Below are 16808 nucleotides of genomic sequence, written 5' to 3'. Positions count from 1 at the left end.
GATGACCTGTTCAATTTCTTCTTTTGTGATGGGCCTGTTCAAATTTTTCACTTCAGTCTGTGTTAGTTTAGGTAAGTGGTGTACGTTGACACATAATCTTAACTACCATACCATGCTATCCAGGTCCTGCACGTTAAGTTTCTGAGGACATCCTCATAGCCTTCTCTGGGAGTATGACTGGTCAGACACGAGCCATGATCCATCAGTCAAGGAAATCAACCATCCCTGGTGTCTATAAGCCAGTCCATATAGCAGTTTTGTAATTTACAGAAATAGCCAGAACTTTCTTCAGAGCTTGTTAGTCTGAGGCTGAATAAAACAAGGATGTAAGCTCAAGAAAAGATAGGTTGTGAGAAAGACTGATCTGTCAGTTGTTTTCCCTGGATGACCTATCAATATCAATGGAAAAGAGATTCTTTTCTTTATCCACATTAAAAAAGCTTGATAAAGCTTATCATAAATTTTTACCATCAGAGTTGCTCTAAGAGAAGTTGCTGTATCATTCTAATGTTCAGAGTTTCTTAGTCTTGGAAAATACCATTTTGGTGTTGAAACATTATGACTGTGATTTTTCAGATTTAATTACATTTTTTTTTAACATTTTTCATGGAGATAAACATACAGCAAAGTTAAAAGAATTTTCTTTTAAAATTTTTACTGTGATTTGGGTGAAAGCTTACAGAGCAAATTTACTTTCCATACAACAGTTCACACACACTTGTCTCATGACATTGACTGCAATTTCCCACAATGCAACAACTCCCCTCTCACTTCCTCCCCATAGTTAACTTCCAGGATAGATTTGTTAGTTCTTTTAGCAATCCATGGTACTCTCAGTATTCTTCACCACCACCACAACTCAAAAGGATCAACTCTTATTCAGTCTTCCATATTCATTTTCCAGCTCTCACATGCATAAGAGGTGATAGAAAATACCATGGCTTGAGCTGGGTGCACCTTAGTCTTCAAGGAGACATCTTTGCCCTTCAGTACCTGAAAGAGGTCTTTTGTAGCATATTTGCCCAATGCATTATGTCTTTTGATGTCTTGACTACTGCTTCCATTGGTGTTGATTGTAGAACCAAGTGATATGAAGTCCTTGACAACTGCAGTCTTTTCTCCATTTGTCATGATGCTGGTTTTGATCCATTTGTGAGGATTTTTGTTTTCTTTATATTGAGGTGTAATCCATACTGCAGACTGTAATCTTTAATCTTCATCACTAAGTACTTCAAGTCATCTTTACTTTCAGCAAGCAAAGTTGTATCATCTTAGTGTTGCATGTTGTTAATGAGTCTTCATCCAATCCTGATGCCACATTCTTCCTCATATAATCCAGCTTCTTGGGTTATTTACTCAAAATACAAATTGAATAAGTATGGTGGAAGGATACAACCCTAACGCACTTCCTTCCTGACTTTAAACCATGCAGTATCCCCTTGTTCTGTTAGAATGACAGCCTCCTAGTCTATGTACAGTTTCCTCATGAGTGCAATTAAATGTTCTGGAATTCCCATTCTTCTCAACATTATCCATAATTTGCTATGATCCACACAATCGAACGCTCTTGCATAGTCAATAAAATGTAAGTAAACATCTTTCTGGTATTCTTTGCTTTGAGCCAAGATCCATATGACATCAGCAATGATATCCCTTGTTCTACGTCCCCTTCTGAAACCAGGTTGTATTTCTGGAAGTTCTTTGTCAATATAGTGCTGCAACTGTTTTTGAATTATCTTCAGTAAGATTTTACTCGTATGTGATATTAATGATATTGTTCAGTAATTTCCATGTTCTGTGGGATCACCTTTCTTTGGAATGGGTATAAATATGGATCTCTTCCAGTCAGCCTGCCATGTAGCTGTCTTCCAGATCTCTTGGCATAGCCCAGTGAGTGCCTCTAGTGTGGCATTTGTTTGTTGAAACATCTCAATGGGTATTCTGTCAACTCCTGAAGGCTTGTTCTTCGCCAATTCCTTCAGTGCAGCCTCGACTTCTTCCTTCAGTACCATTGGTTCTTGAACATATGCCACCTCCTGAAATGGATGAACTTCAACCAATTCTTTTTGGTACAGTGACTGTGTATTCCTTCCATCGTCTTTGGATGTTTCCCATATCATTCAATATATATTGCTCATAGAATCTTTCAGTATTGCAACTCAAGGCTTGCATTTTTTTCCTCAGTTCTTTCAGCTGGAGAAATGCCAAGCACGTTCCTTCCTTTTGGTTTTCTAACTCCAGGTCTTTGTACATTTCATTATAATAATTGGCTTTGTCTTCTCGAGCTACTCTTTAAATCACCTGTTCATCTCTTTTATCTTACCATTTCTTCCATTTGCTTTAGCTACTCTTTGCTCAATGGCAAGTTTCAGAGTCTCTTCTGACATCCATTTTCGTCTTTTCTTCCTTTCCTGTCTTTTCAGTGACCTTTTGCTTTCTTCATGGATGGTATTCTTGATGTCATCCTACAATTTCTCTGGTGTTTGGTCATTAGTGTTCAGTGTGTCAAATCTTTTCTTTAAATAGTCTCTAAATTCAGGAGGGATAATATCAAGATCATATTTTGGTTCTCGTGGACTTGTTTTAATTGTCTTCAGCTTCAACTTGAACGTGCATATGAACAGTTGATGGTCTTTCCACCATCAGCTGCTGGCCTTGTTTTGGCTGAAGATATTGAGCTTTTCTATCATCTCTTGCCACAGATGCAGTCAATCTTATTCCTGTGTACTCACTCTGGTGAAGTCCATGTGTATAACCACTGTTTATATTGTTGAAAAAAGGTATTTGCGATGAATAAGTCATTGGTCTTGCAAAATTCTATCGTGCAATCTCCAGCATTATTTCTGTCACCAAGGCCATATTTTCAAACCACCAGTAACTCTTCTTGGTTTCCAACTTTTGCATTCCATTTACCAGTGATAATCAACACATGTTGATTTCATGTTCAGTCCATTTCAGACTGCAGAAGTTGGTAGAAATCTTCACTTTCCTCATCTTTGGCTTTGGGTTCGTACATAAATTTGAATAGTAGTATTAACTAGTCTTTTTGTAGGCATATGGATATCATCCTGTCACTGACAGCATTGTACTTCAGGATGGTTCTTGAAGCATTCTTTATGATGATGAGTGCCACACCATTCCTCTTTAATTTGTCATTCCCGGCATAGTAGATCATATGGTTGTCTGATTCAAAATGGCCAAAACCGGTCCATTTCAGCTCACTAATGCCTAGGATATCAATTTTTATGTATTCCATTTCGTTTTTGACAACTTCCAGTTTTCCTAGATTCATGCTTTGTACATTCCATGTTCCAGTTATTAATGGATGTTTGCATCTGTTTCTTCTCGTTCTGAGTCATGCCACATCAGCAACTGGAAGTCCCGAAAGCTTTACTCCATCCGTATCATTAAGGTTGTCTACTCTGATGAGTCAGCTTTTCCTCAGTCATGTTTTGAGTGCCTTCTGACCTGATTGGCTTGTCTTCTGGCACTATATTGGACAGTGTTTCAGGGATATTCATAAAGTTTTCCAATAGTATATCAGACAGTGTTTCACTGTTATTCATAAGGTTTTCACTAGCCAATTCTTTGTGAAGTGGATGGCCTCTTCCTTCTTCCAAGTCTGTCTTAATCTAGAAGCTCTGCTGAAGCCTGTCCACCATGGGTAACCCTGCTGGCATTTGCAACAGGTGGCATAGCCTCTAGCCTCAGCAACACACAGGCACCTCAGGGTGACAGACTGACAGATCAGTTCATCCCCCTTAGCACCGTGGAGGCTGGATGAATTCCCAAAACTGTTGCCCTAAGATAATCTTTAAGCATTAAACCAAAAATACCCCTGAAGTCTTCTTAAAGCCAGAGTAGTTTACCTTATCTAGTAAAGAATGTCTGCCTTGAGTATTATGCTCTTTTAAGATCTACCTGAATGGGATCAAATTGACAAAAACTATTTGAAAAATTAGATAAGAATCTTTGGGGGCCGTGAATTTATGTTAATGGGGAAGGACCAACTCATGAAAGGAGTGTATGAGAATGGTTTTATAATCAAAGAATGTAGTCAGTGTCACGGAATTGTACATGTAGAAACTGTAGAATTGGTGTGTGTTTTGATGTATATAAGCTCAACAACTACAACAAAAGTTCTGGCAATCTATTTCCATAAAGATTTTTTTAAAAACCCGTGGCTCCTGAGTCAATTTTGAATCATAGTAGAACTGCCCCATAGAGTTCTCAAGGCTGTAAATCTTTATGGAAGCAGACTGCTACATCTTTCTCCTGCAGAGTGGTTGGTGGGTTCAACCCATAGACCTTCCTATTAGCAGCCAAGCTCTTTAACCACTGTGACAGCCAAGAAAACCCCATGAGGCAGTTCTACTCTGTCACATGGGGTTACTATGAGTTAAAAACAATTCAAGGACACCCAAAAACAGTATTCCATTGTATGAAAATACCAGTTTGTTTATTCATTCTTCTGTTGATGAACAGCTGGTATGTGTCTAGTTTTTAGCTGTTATTAATGAAGTTATTGTGAACATTTTCTGCAAATTATTTCTGTGAACCTGTTTTTTGTTGTTGTTGTTGTTGTTATTGTTGTTTAATTTCTCTTTGGTAAAATACCTGAAGGCAAAATTGCAGTGCCAAAGGTAGGTGTATGCTTATAGAAATGTGCCAAAAATTTTTTCAGAGTGGTTACTTTCTTTTTTTTCCTGCAAATCACACACCCATGTAAATAGTACACTCACACATATAACAGGAGGAAAAGCAAGCTTTTGAGAATAGCATGGGGAGAGGGTTTGCACAATTGGCAAAAAAAACATATAATGTGTGTGTTACTTGCTTAACCAATTATGTTTGAGATTTCCAGTTGCTCCATGTCCTTAACCAAAATTTGGTATTGTCGGCCTTTTTAATTTTAGCCATTCTAATGTGTGTATTTATTTCAATTTTAAAAAAATAATTTTACAAATTTCTATATTTAAATTTCAAATTTATAGAAAAGTTAAAAGAATAGTACCATGGACACCGATTACCCTTTACCTAGACTGTTGTTAACATTTTGCCATGTTTACTTTTTGTGTATGTGTGTGTGTGTGTGTGTATTTGTGTAGAGAGAGAGAACAAGACAGAGAAAGGATATGTGTGTGTGTGTATTTGTGTAGAGAGAGAGAACAAGACAGAGAAAGGATATGTGTGTGTGTGTACATATATATATATATATATATATATATATATATATATATTACATATACATAAACTATTTTGTTATTGCTCTGAACCATTTGTGAATATGTTGAAGACATCATGACTCTTTGCTATTAAATACTTTATATTTTCCTAGAACAAGGATATTCTCTTATATTAACACAATATGCTTCTTAAACCCAAGAAATTTAACATTGATATATGATAATGTCACCTAATATACAGCCATATTCATATTTCCCCAATGTTCCCAATAAAGTTCATATAGCTTTTTTGTTTTATCTTTTAATCTTGGATCATATATTGCATTTGGTTGTCATTATAATGTCATTTTAAAATTAAACCAAACCCATTGCCACTGAGTCAAATCCAACTCATAGCGACCCTATAGTACAGAGCAGAACTGCCCCCATAGGGTTTCCAAGGCTGTAATCTTTATGGAAGCAGACTGCCTATGTTTCTCCTGGAGACCAGCTGGTGGATTTGAACTGCCAATCTTTCGGTTAACCACTGTGCTTCCAGGGCTCTAAGAAATAAGCATAGTCACTACTTTTTTTCAGCAAATGTAAACGCCATCTTTGCTCCTCATGTGTACCCTGCAGGAACAGCTTTCTCAAGTGCTCGATGCCATGTTTGAAAGGTCAGTGAAAGTTGATGAGCATGTCATTGACCAAGGAGATGATGGAGACAACTTCTATGTCATAGAACGGTAAGAGATTGAGCTTTTCAGTCACACAACCACACTCAATCAGATTCAGAATTTGGCGCAATTTGTTCAGCATGTGTTCAGAGAGGATTTAGGGGCAGGTGATCAAGCTTCCAGAAGCCTCATGAGGGGCCGCAGCCTACCCTTCTCTGTATCCTGCTATCCTGAGTCCTCAGTACATCTTGTACTTGGGGAGCCACTATCTTTAATAGAAAGTCTCCTTTACAGTCAGGTGAGATGCAGGATGTGCTTTAGGAACATTGTTGGCTGGTGTTCCAAATGAATTTATTTTCTGAGGAATAGCCATGGTGCTCTATCGTCATCTGGATCTTTCAGTCCCAGCCTATTTTAACACATGAATATACTCCTTCAGCTTCCAAGTCTTTGACCCCTTGTAACTTTGTCCCAGGTATAAACCATGTTGGTCTTACTGTATCCTAACCTCAGTCCTAGAAGAACAGCCTCACCAGAGGTTACTATCAATAAAATGTTTTCATACAGTATCTTCCATTATTTTTTTTGTTTTTGTCTTTTTCATATAACTCAGAATTCCCATGTGTTAACATTTTAACACATTGGGTTTATCAAATCATTTTGAGAATAAATTGCAGATACAATGCCTCTATCTCTGAATGCCTGTGTGTATTTCCTAAAAATAAGGACATTCCCATATATAAGCACAGAACAGTTATAACAATCAGAATTTAACATTGGTATATATTATTATCTAATGTACCTTATTCAGATTTTTCCAATTGTTTTCCAGAGTTTTGAGGGTCTTTTAATATCCATCAAGTAGTTGTTCCAAATTCTGTTGGTCCCCTTTCTTCTCTAGCCTTTTCTTGTTTAGGTTATTGAACAGGAAGTACTGTCACTCCCTGTGTAATCTTTGGGCCTTTGATACTTGTAACTAATTATTAAAATTAGAAGAAATGTTTTATTTAAAGAGTAAAGATGATACAAATACTATGTTCTCAAAAAAGAGACAGTTTTTACTAGTATGCTAATGCTTCCTACATAAAAATTCTACAAGTAGTGACAAAATAATTTTTTTAAGTTATAGCAATGCCTCCAATAGCCACCTTTCTTCCTTATACTGCAGTGTAAAACCCCTCCACCACCACCATGACAGGGTTCCCAACAGGCACTAGCAGTCTGGGAAATAAGCACCACTTGCACATGTCCAGAGCTTCTGGCTGAAATGACTGTCTGCAAAGGGAATGGTTTGCTACATGTAACCAAAGGGGATTATCCTTTGTTTGCAGTGAAAGTGATGATTAACAAAAAGGAAACAAACTATAAAAAGATACAGTTCTTCACACCCAAAAGCTTATTGCCTATTGAGGGAGGTAGAGCCTTAAGTAAGTAATAATTACATTATATAGTGGTAACAGCAATGAAGAAAATGTGTCCCTTATTTGGAAGAGGACTTGGGTGAGAGAGGGCAGAAGAGATTCTCTGTAATGCTGCTGCCTGAAATGGTTTGTATCCTTTCCAGACTTGAGTAGCTAGTGTCACCTAGAAAAGGGGTTAAAAACACTTAAGTGTTTTATTCTGAATTCCATTTTCCCATTTGTGGCCTTATTACTTTTGCTGTGTTCACGAGGCATAGTACAGGAAGGCTTCCCTATTGAGTGCTTAGCTCCCTTGTGAACAGGATTGGTGCCATGTTACTGGTACTCAAGTGATTGGCTTTGTTCTCTGCTTTTTGTGATACTTAATGATTTTATCAGACGAGTAGAGGTCTGTTGTAGGAATTTAGAAAATACCAAATAGAACAGGAAAGAAAACAGTGTAGCCATAATGTCATCACTGACATCACTAGCAGTCTGGGAAATAAGCATCCACTTGCACATGTCTTCCATTGTTTTTTCCTTGCTTTACTGTTCAGTCACTCCATAGAGATGAGATGGACTTCCCCAGGCAAAATTTGGTTCAGATGTTGAAGTTGATGATCACACACACACACACACACACACACACAGTATGAAAAGTTTATTACTCACATAATGAGGCTTTCTGGGGAGAGCAGGACAGGCTCCCAAGCAGGTCCAAAATGGCCTTAGAGAACAGAGAGGGACAACTGGCTTGAGGTTTTATGATGGTTGAGAAGGGGTAAGGGTTCTTCTGCACATAGGCCAGGACTTGTGTTTGATCTTTTACCGGTTTCAAGGAGGTGGTTCCCAAGCTTCCTTTTCAACTTGTTCAGATAAGGACAGAGGAGGAATTGAAACTGAAATGGGGAGTTTGAAAGCTGTCAACAGTCAAACATCAAAACTGGAGCCAGACTATTACATTTTCATTTTGGGTCATACATTGTTGTGTGACCTAATTTTTTAAATCTATTTTAAGTATTTTGCCCCGGGATACAATATTATTCTATGTCATCTATTTTAATTACTGCATAATGTGGATAAAAACATATATTTAACCTATCTTCTATTGTTAGCCTATTTCATTGTTTTAATTTTTTGCTGCTATAAATATGGTGAGCATCCCTACAGTTAAGCCATTATTCATTATCTTTGATTCTCTCCTTTGGAATGCCTAAAAATGGAATTGCAGTGTGAAAAGATCTCTTTAAGGTGTTTGTTACATGTTGCTAATTATCCTGCAGACACTTTGAAAAGTTTGTTTGCCTCAGTGGTATATTGAGAATGCCTGTTTACTGAAATGCTTGCTGGCTCTGAATACTATTCTTTAGCATTCATTAGAGTTGATACGGACAAAAAAAACTACACCATAATAAGTAGAGAAAAAAAAATGAATTGTCAATTATTTCATTCTACTTGGATCAACAGTTAATTTCCATGGAAGAAACTGTCAAGAAATCAAATGGTGTATTGCATTGGACAAACATACTATAAAAGACCTCTATAAAGTTTTAAAAAGCAAGAATATCACTTTGATAACTAAAGTGTCTGATCCAGCTATGGTCACTTTAATTGCCTCATATCTGCATGAAAGCTGGACAATGAAAAAGGAAGACAAAAAAGAATTGATGCATGAAAATTGTAGTGTTGGCAAAGAATATTGAAAATAACACGGACTGCCAGAAGAACAAACAAATCAGTCTTAGAAGAAAATGCAATTAGAATGCTCCTTAGAAATAAGGATAGCAAGACTACAGCTCACTTACTTTAGACACATCATTAGGAAAAGCAAATCACTGGAAAAGAACATCATATTGAATAAAGTGGAAGGTCAACGATAATGAGGAAAACCCTCAATGAAATGAATTGACACAGTAACCACAACAGAGGATTCAGACATGCTAGTGATCATGTTGATGTGTATGCTGTAGTGTGTAAGGTTGCCATGAGTCAAAGCCAACTCATTGGCAACTAACAACAACAACCAATCAATAGGTAGACAATTTTATCCTTTGGTCTCTTTAATGTTTTACATTCTAATTTTCAACAGATTAAAAGGAAAACCCAATACAGTCATCTTAATACCTGCAGCAAAAGCATTTGATAAAATTTAACACCCTTTCATGATAAAAAACTGTTTAGCAAAGTAGAAATAGAAGGAATCTTCCCCCACTTGATAAAAGGCATTTATGAAAATCCTACAGCTAACATCATACTGAAGAAAGACAGAATGCTTTCCTCCTAAAATAGAGAACAGCACAAGATGTCTGCTTTCAGCACTTCTATTCAGCATTGTACTGGAGGTCCTAAACAGTGCAATAAGGCATAATGAATAAATGAATGAGTCAAGGCATACATATTAGAAAGGAACAAGTAAATCATCTTTGTTTGTATATGACATGATCATCCTCTATGTAAAAAATTTCAAGAATGTTGTGATGGTTAATATATGTGTCAACTTGATTAGGTGTGATTCTAAGTGGTTTGGCAGTCATTGCACTAATTACTTTTCTATAATGCAATATAATACAATCAACTCCATGATGTGATCAGTTATGAGAGGAATTTCCTTGGGTATGGTCTGCATCCAATATGTATGAGCATTCTAACAAAGCTCACTTGCCCACTCTGGATCCTGCATCCAACTTGTCATCATCTGGTCTTAGTTCTTGGGACATGAGCCAGCCCCTTGCCGCCTGACCTGTACAATTGGGATTCACCAGCTCCCATAGCCCCGTGAACCAGCAGCCTGGAATCTGACCTACTGATTTTGAGTTTGTCAACCGCTGCAACCATATGAGTCAGAAGAAGCCTGCAGCCTGACACCTGACCCACAGATTGGAGACTTGCCAGCCTCTACAACTGCATGAGCCATTTCCTTGAATTAAATCTCTTTCTACATATTTGTACATGTATACATTTCCCACTACTCATCTTTCAGTTTGTAGTGGCTTGCATGTTGCTGTAATTCTGGAATCTATGCCACCCGTATTTTAGATACCAGCAGGCTCACCCATGGTGCACAAGTTTCAGCAGAGTTTCCAGACTAAGACAGACTAAGAAGAAGGACGGGGTGATCCACATCTAAGAAAAAAAGGAAGTCTCTGAAAACCTTATGAACAGCAATGAAACATTGTGTGATATTTTGAAGATGGCCCAGGACCAGGCAGTGTTTTGTTCCTTCGTATTTAGAGTTACCACGAGTCAGCGCTGAGTCAACAGCACCTAACCACCAACCATATATACATTTCACTGGTTTTGCCTGTCTGGAGAACCCAGCCTAACACATTTGATACTGAGAATGGTTCTGGAGGAGTAAAATGGCAAGGATGAGTTTTCTGAATTAAACCTCAATCTGGCCAGTCTTTTTTTCCTCCTCCTCCTCCTTTTTTTTGTCTTCCCCATACCCAAGTTAATATGTGTCTACCCTCTAGTTAGTAGTTTACTGTAAGGCCACAGTAAGGAGAAGAGGATGCACAAAAGTGAGGTTAAAGAGAAATTTTTATTCTGAGTTTCTGGGTGAGGTTTACGGGTCCCTGAGAGGGGCCTGAGAAGTCTCACTGCCTGGCTGGGGAGGGGAGGGTTTATAGTCTTGTGGAGGACCTAAGTGGGGACACTAAGGAAATGGTGGGGTCCAATTAGCTGTTAGCATGGGTCTGTACTTAATTAGCATGAGGGGGCTTCACAAGAGGAAGTTTGTCACTGCATGGGACTTTCCAGTCTGGGTGGGTTCTGTCACTTTGGTTGTCTTATCAGGCTGTCTCAAAAGGGCTTGACACCCAGAGGAACCTGCTAACTGAAATGTTGGTGGCTTGGGTTTGCTTCGGCCTAACATTTACCTTCCCTTCCCCACCTACCCCTGGTAACCATCAAGGAATATTTCTTTTCATGTGAAACTCTTTTCTTGACTTTTTGTAATAGTAGTTTTATACAGTATTTGTCCATTTGTGACTGCTGACTAATTTCATTCAGTATAATGTCCTTTAAGTTCATCCATGTGATGAGATGTTTCACAGATTCATCATTGTTCTTTAATGTTGTATAGTAGTCCATGTGTATGTGTGTATGTTCAGTGTGTTGATCCATTCCTGTTGCTGGGCATTTAGATTTTTCCATCTTTTTGCTATTGTGAATAGTGCTGTGAGGAACATGGGTGTGCATATATCTGTTCGTGTCACTGCTCTTATTTCTTTAGGATATATACCTAGTAGTGGGATTTCTAGATCATATGGTATTTCTATTTCCATCTTTTTAAGGAAGTGCCATACCATTTTCCACAGTGGTTGCACATTCTGCAATACCACCAGCAGTGTATTAGAGTTCCAGTCTCTCTACACCCTTACCAGCATTTGTTGTTTCCTGTTTTGTTTTGTTTTTTAAATTTGCTATTAGTGCTAGAGTGAGATGTTGTTTTGATTTGCATCTCTCTAATGGCTAATGGTTGTGAGCATTTCTTTATGTGTTTGTTAGCTGCCTCCATGTCTTCTTTGGTGAAGTGTCTTTTCATGTCCTCTGCCCATTTTTCAGTTGGATTATTTGTCTTTTTGTTGTTAAGGAGTTGAAGTTTTTTATAAATTTTAAAGATTAGCCCCTTGTCCAATGTGTCATTGCCAAAAAAATTTTTCCCAGTCTCTGGGTTCTCTTTTTACTCTTTTGATGAAACCTTTTGATGCACATATCTGATTTTTAGGAGGTCCCAGTAATCTATTTTATCTTCTGGTGTTTGTGCATTTTTAGTTATGGTTAATAGTATAGTTGTGCCATGGTGTCCTAAATTTGTTCCTGTTTTTCTTTGATAGTCTTTATGGTTTTAGATTTTACATTCAGGTCTTTAATCCAGCTTGCATTCATTTTATATATATATATATATAGTGTGACATATGGGCCCTGTTTCTTTTCTTTTCTTTTTTTTTTTTTTTTTTTACAGATGGATATCCTGTTTGTCAGCACCATTTATTTATTAAACAGACTGTCACTTTTCCATTTAACGAGTTTTGGCCCTTTGTCCAAGATAAGCTGTTCTTTGGGTCTATGTGTCTATCATTGTACCAGTACCAGGGTGTTTTAACTAACATCTGACTATTGTTAAAGGCACTGATGACTCTGCCTCCAGTAGTAAAGAGGGCACTGCTAATCCATGGTGTGAGGTGGCAATAGAGTATGCAAAATATCACCATCAATAGAGCAAATATTTGTGAGAGGTAAATCTCTAGATAACTGCATATTGGATGCTTTTCTACAATTTTGTCAGAATGAGAAATATAAGGAAGTAGGTTAGTTGGTCCTACTTTTGCTAGACAAAGTGGTGAAAGAAAGGGATGAGCTCAAGGCTTCAGAGTCACAGCTCAAGTACTGCATAAAAGACCTCAATGTTGCCCCTAGTGTCCTGAAAGAAAGCCTTATTTCATGGAAAGGAAAGAGACCTCAGATTAGCAAAGCACTATTGAAGAAGAAGAACAAAGTAGGAGGTCTCACACTGCCAGATCTCAAAACCTACTATTCAGCCACTGTAGTCAAAACTGCCTGGTATTGGTATAATGACAGACACACAGACCAATAGAATAGAATCAAGAACCCAGAAATAGATCCATTGCCCTATGGTCAGCTGATCTTTGACAAGGGACTGAAATCCATTAAATGGGGAAGAGAATGTTTGTTTAATAAATGGTGCTGGCAAAACTGGATATCCCTTTGCAGAAAAATGAAACAAGATCTGTACCTCACACCATACACAAAAACTACCTCCTGATGGATCAGAGATTTAAATGTGAAACCTAAAACTATACAGTTCCTCAAGGAAAAACTAGGGGCAAATTTAGGGGCCTTAATATATGGCATAAATAGACTATTAGGCATAACCCAAAATGCACAAACAGCAGAAGAGAAACTAGATGAATGGGACCTTCTAAAAGTTAAATTTTTATGTACTTCCAAAGACTTCTGCAAAAGAGTCGAAAGAGAACCTACAGATTGGGAAAAAATATTTGGCAATGACATATTTGATAAGGAACTTATCTCTAGAATTTATAGAAAACTCCGACACCTTAACAACAAAAAGACAAATAATCCAATTAAAAAATGGGCAGAAGACATGAATAGACTTCATCAAGGAAGATATTCAGGCGGCCAACAAACATATGAAGAAATGCTCACAATCATTAGCTATTAGAGAGGTGCAAATCAAAACAACAATGAGATACCATCTTGCCCCAGCACTAGTAGCAGAGTTCAACAAGACAGAAAATAACAAATGCTGGTGAGGATGTGGAGAGATTGGGACTCTCGTACACTGCTGGTGGGACTCTAAATTGGTACAACCAATGTAGAAAGCAGTATGGCAATTCCTAAAAAAGTTGGAATTAGAAATACCATTTGATCCAGCCATTCCATTACTAGGTATATATCCTAAAGAAGTGAGAGCCATGACAGGAACAGATATATGCACACCCGTGTTCATTGTAGTACTCTTTACAGTAGCCAAAAGATGGAAACAATCTAGGTGTCCATCAACTGAGGAATGGATAACCAAACTTGGTACATACACACAATGGAATACTTTGCAACCCTAAAGAATAACCTAGAATCTGCAAAACACCAGATAACATGGATGAACTTGGAGGATATTATGCTGAGTGAAATAAGTCCATTATTGTAAAAATCAAGGAAAGTTTTATCTATGGAAGGAAATTTTCATTGTTGGTTACCAGGGGTGTGTGGGGGAGGGTAAGAAACACTGTTAGATAGGTAGAGATAAGTATTGATTTGGGTGAAGAGAAGGGCAATGTACCAAATGTGAGTGACCAACATGGTGGCATTGAGGAAGAGGAAGACAGAGAGAGGTACATGGGAGGTAAAGACAACAAAGATGAACCCTTTTGCACATACAGTAGAGCATTGTCAGTAAAGCCAAACATAGGTATATGGGTGGATAGATGGGTGGACAGGGTGAACTGTTAGCTTTGTCTATGAAGTGGGGAGAGTACCCAAGACCATGTATAGGGCTGGCAGACATGGTCCTATAAGTTTATGTGAATGATCAGAATTCCCCGGTGTATAGTAGAGTTGACAAGGGGAAGGTTGTGGTCACTGCTTGGTCACAGCCAGCTACCCAGAGGGACCGAGTAGTTGAACCTATGGGCTCGGGACCATAGTTGCAGGGGACATCAAGCTTAATTGTCATAACATACTGCACAAAATATTGTTCTACCTCCTACTCTGGCGAGTAGCAACTGGGATCTTGAAAGTTTACAGGCAGCCATCTAGATGCAGTGATGGGTCTCTCCTCGTCCAGAGCAAGGAAGAATGAAGAAAACCAAAGATTCATGGAAACAATTAGTCCTAGCAACTGTTACACCATACGATCTGCAGCCTATAAGATTATGAGACCAGAAGAACGAGATGGTGCCCGGCTACCAATGCCAACCACTCAAAGGGGGATCTATGTAGGAGATCCTGGATAGAGAGGGAACAATGTGGAACAAAACTCAAAATCATTTGGGGGGAAAAAAAAAAGGTGGAGGGACCAGGTTTGCTGCTCTGATGGAACCTGGTGGAACCACTGTGACTGTGGCCCCTAGCTGCCCTTCAGGTCTGGAATTGAACCCATCAGTGGCCTCCACAGACTCCCCTTCAGAGGGGCAGGGGAAGTTCTGATGTTAAGCTTGAGGGTGCTTTGTTAGCTGACTCAAGGTGAGGAGGATCACCATCTAACTATGACTTGGCTGGTGGACTTCCAAAAGTTTCAGGAGGAGTGACCATAGACACTCCTGTCGCCTCTAAAGCCCTATTCTCTGTCCTTCCACCAAACAGCAGGGCTCAGCCAACTCACCAGTTTTCTGTTCTGGGATTAGTCCTGGGCTCCCCAACTCCAGCCTTTTGACAACCTCAACACGGCAGTGGCCTTGCCTCTTAACCATATCTACTTTAAATCCATCTACTTTTTTTAAAACTTTGCTTCATCCTAAGTATGAATATCTGTGAAATCATGTATTGGATTTGCTAGTTTTGTTTTCCAATATGCAATAAAAGAAATATGTATCTATAAAAAAAAAAAAAAGAAGAAAAGAAAGGCTTATTTCTTATAGTAACAGAGCTGATAGTGCCAAAAATCAAGCTGAAAGTCTTACAAGAGTAGCTGAACTGCAATGCCAATTGAATTACCAACCTCAAATGGTATCTGAAGTTAAAGTGAGAGCATCAGTTGGGAAGAAATAGGATCCTGAAACTTGAGACAGGGACAGGGACACATGGTCAGATTACCAGGACATTGAACTCCTAAATTCTGTTGAATCACTCCTGCCATCAGAAGTAGCCCTCTAAATCCAATCTAAAGAGATGACTCTATCTTTATTTGCTAAACCACACCTTCCCCACTAAAACCATTATCCTCTCTATTCCTCTGATGAAATTAACTCAGCTGTGCCTGAGAAATTTGTCTGAGATATTGCCTGGGGCAGTGCCTGAGGCAGATGCCTTACAAGATATTGCTGAATATCCCCAGGGCCTACCCCTACCACCCATTTTTGCTTCTAGGCCTATAACTTGATTTAAGTCTCAGCGAGCCCTAACAGGTGAATTACAGACTGTAACCCAGGAGGGGAGGGTTCATTATACTCCAAAAGAATTGCTTGATTTTTCTAATATATACAAAAAGAAACCTGGGGAATATGTGTGGGAATGGCAATTAAGGGTGTGGAATAACGGATAAAATTGGATCAGTCTGAATTTATTCATATGGGCCCAATAAGCACAGATTGTTTATGCTGTGTTTCAGGTCAAGAGGGTCTAATGGTTTATTTGATTGGTTCACTGAAGCATTGATTGATTAAGCAGTGACCTATACTAAAACAAGTTGAATTGCCAGACCTGCCTTGGTACACTGTAGAAGAGAAGGTATCCAAAGGCTTAAGGAAATTGGCAAGTGAGAGTGGATTTATCAGGTTTGACCCACAAACGTACCCATGGAGTGCCCAGAGGCTACAGCTTTTAGCCTAACTGTGAGGAACAAATTTATGAAGGGAGCCTCAGCATCCTTGAAGACTGCTGATTGCATTATGCTCCAGACAGATTTGACAGTTAGTGCCCTAACTGAATTAAGACAGCTAACTGAAGTGGGGCTAATTGGACCCCATGGTGGTAGAGGCCAAGTGATGGTACTTAATCAATGAAGATAAGATGAGCATGGTTACCATAATGGACAGCAAAGTCAAAACAGTTATCAGAATAGTCTGACTTGTATGGACTTATGACATTGACTTAGTTGTAGTGTTCCTAAGAGTGAAATTGATGGGAAGTCTACTAAATTATTATTTCATCTGTTCAGGCAGAAGAATTCTAGATCAAATGAAGTCTAATTTGAATCACCAGAATGGAAAGTCATGGCCCCTCAATCAATTCCCAGACCTGAGCCAGTTTATAGACCTGTTAAGTTGTTAAGTTGTTAAGTGCCGTCGAGTCGTTTCCGACTCATAGTGACCCCATGCACAGCAGAACGAAATATTGCCCAATCCCGCACCAGCCCCACAATC

General features: G+C 38.6%; 1 protein-coding gene across 1 annotated transcript in view; it reads left to right on the top strand.

The window, feature by feature from the left end:
* The window catches only part of PRKAR2A (protein kinase cAMP-dependent type II regulatory subunit alpha), a 215917-nt gene that overhangs the window by 128668 nt on the left and 70441 nt on the right, over window positions 1-16808 (top strand). Inside the window, exon 5 of the mRNA XM_007955306.2 lies at window positions 5805-5911. Coding sequence (XP_007953497.1) covers window positions 5805-5911 — 107 coding nt within the window. The remainder of the gene's footprint in view (window positions 1-5804; window positions 5912-16808) is intronic.

Source organism: Orycteropus afer, unplaced genomic scaffold (genome assembly GCF_000298275.1).
Source record: "Orycteropus afer afer isolate SDZICR_OR568_19922 unplaced genomic scaffold, OryAfe1.0 scaffold00498, whole genome shotgun sequence".
Classification (NCBI taxonomy): Eukaryota; Metazoa; Chordata; class Mammalia; order Tubulidentata; family Orycteropodidae; genus Orycteropus; species Orycteropus afer.
Note: the sequence above shows the minus strand (reverse complement) of the source record. Positions and strands in the feature narration are given on the sequence as shown.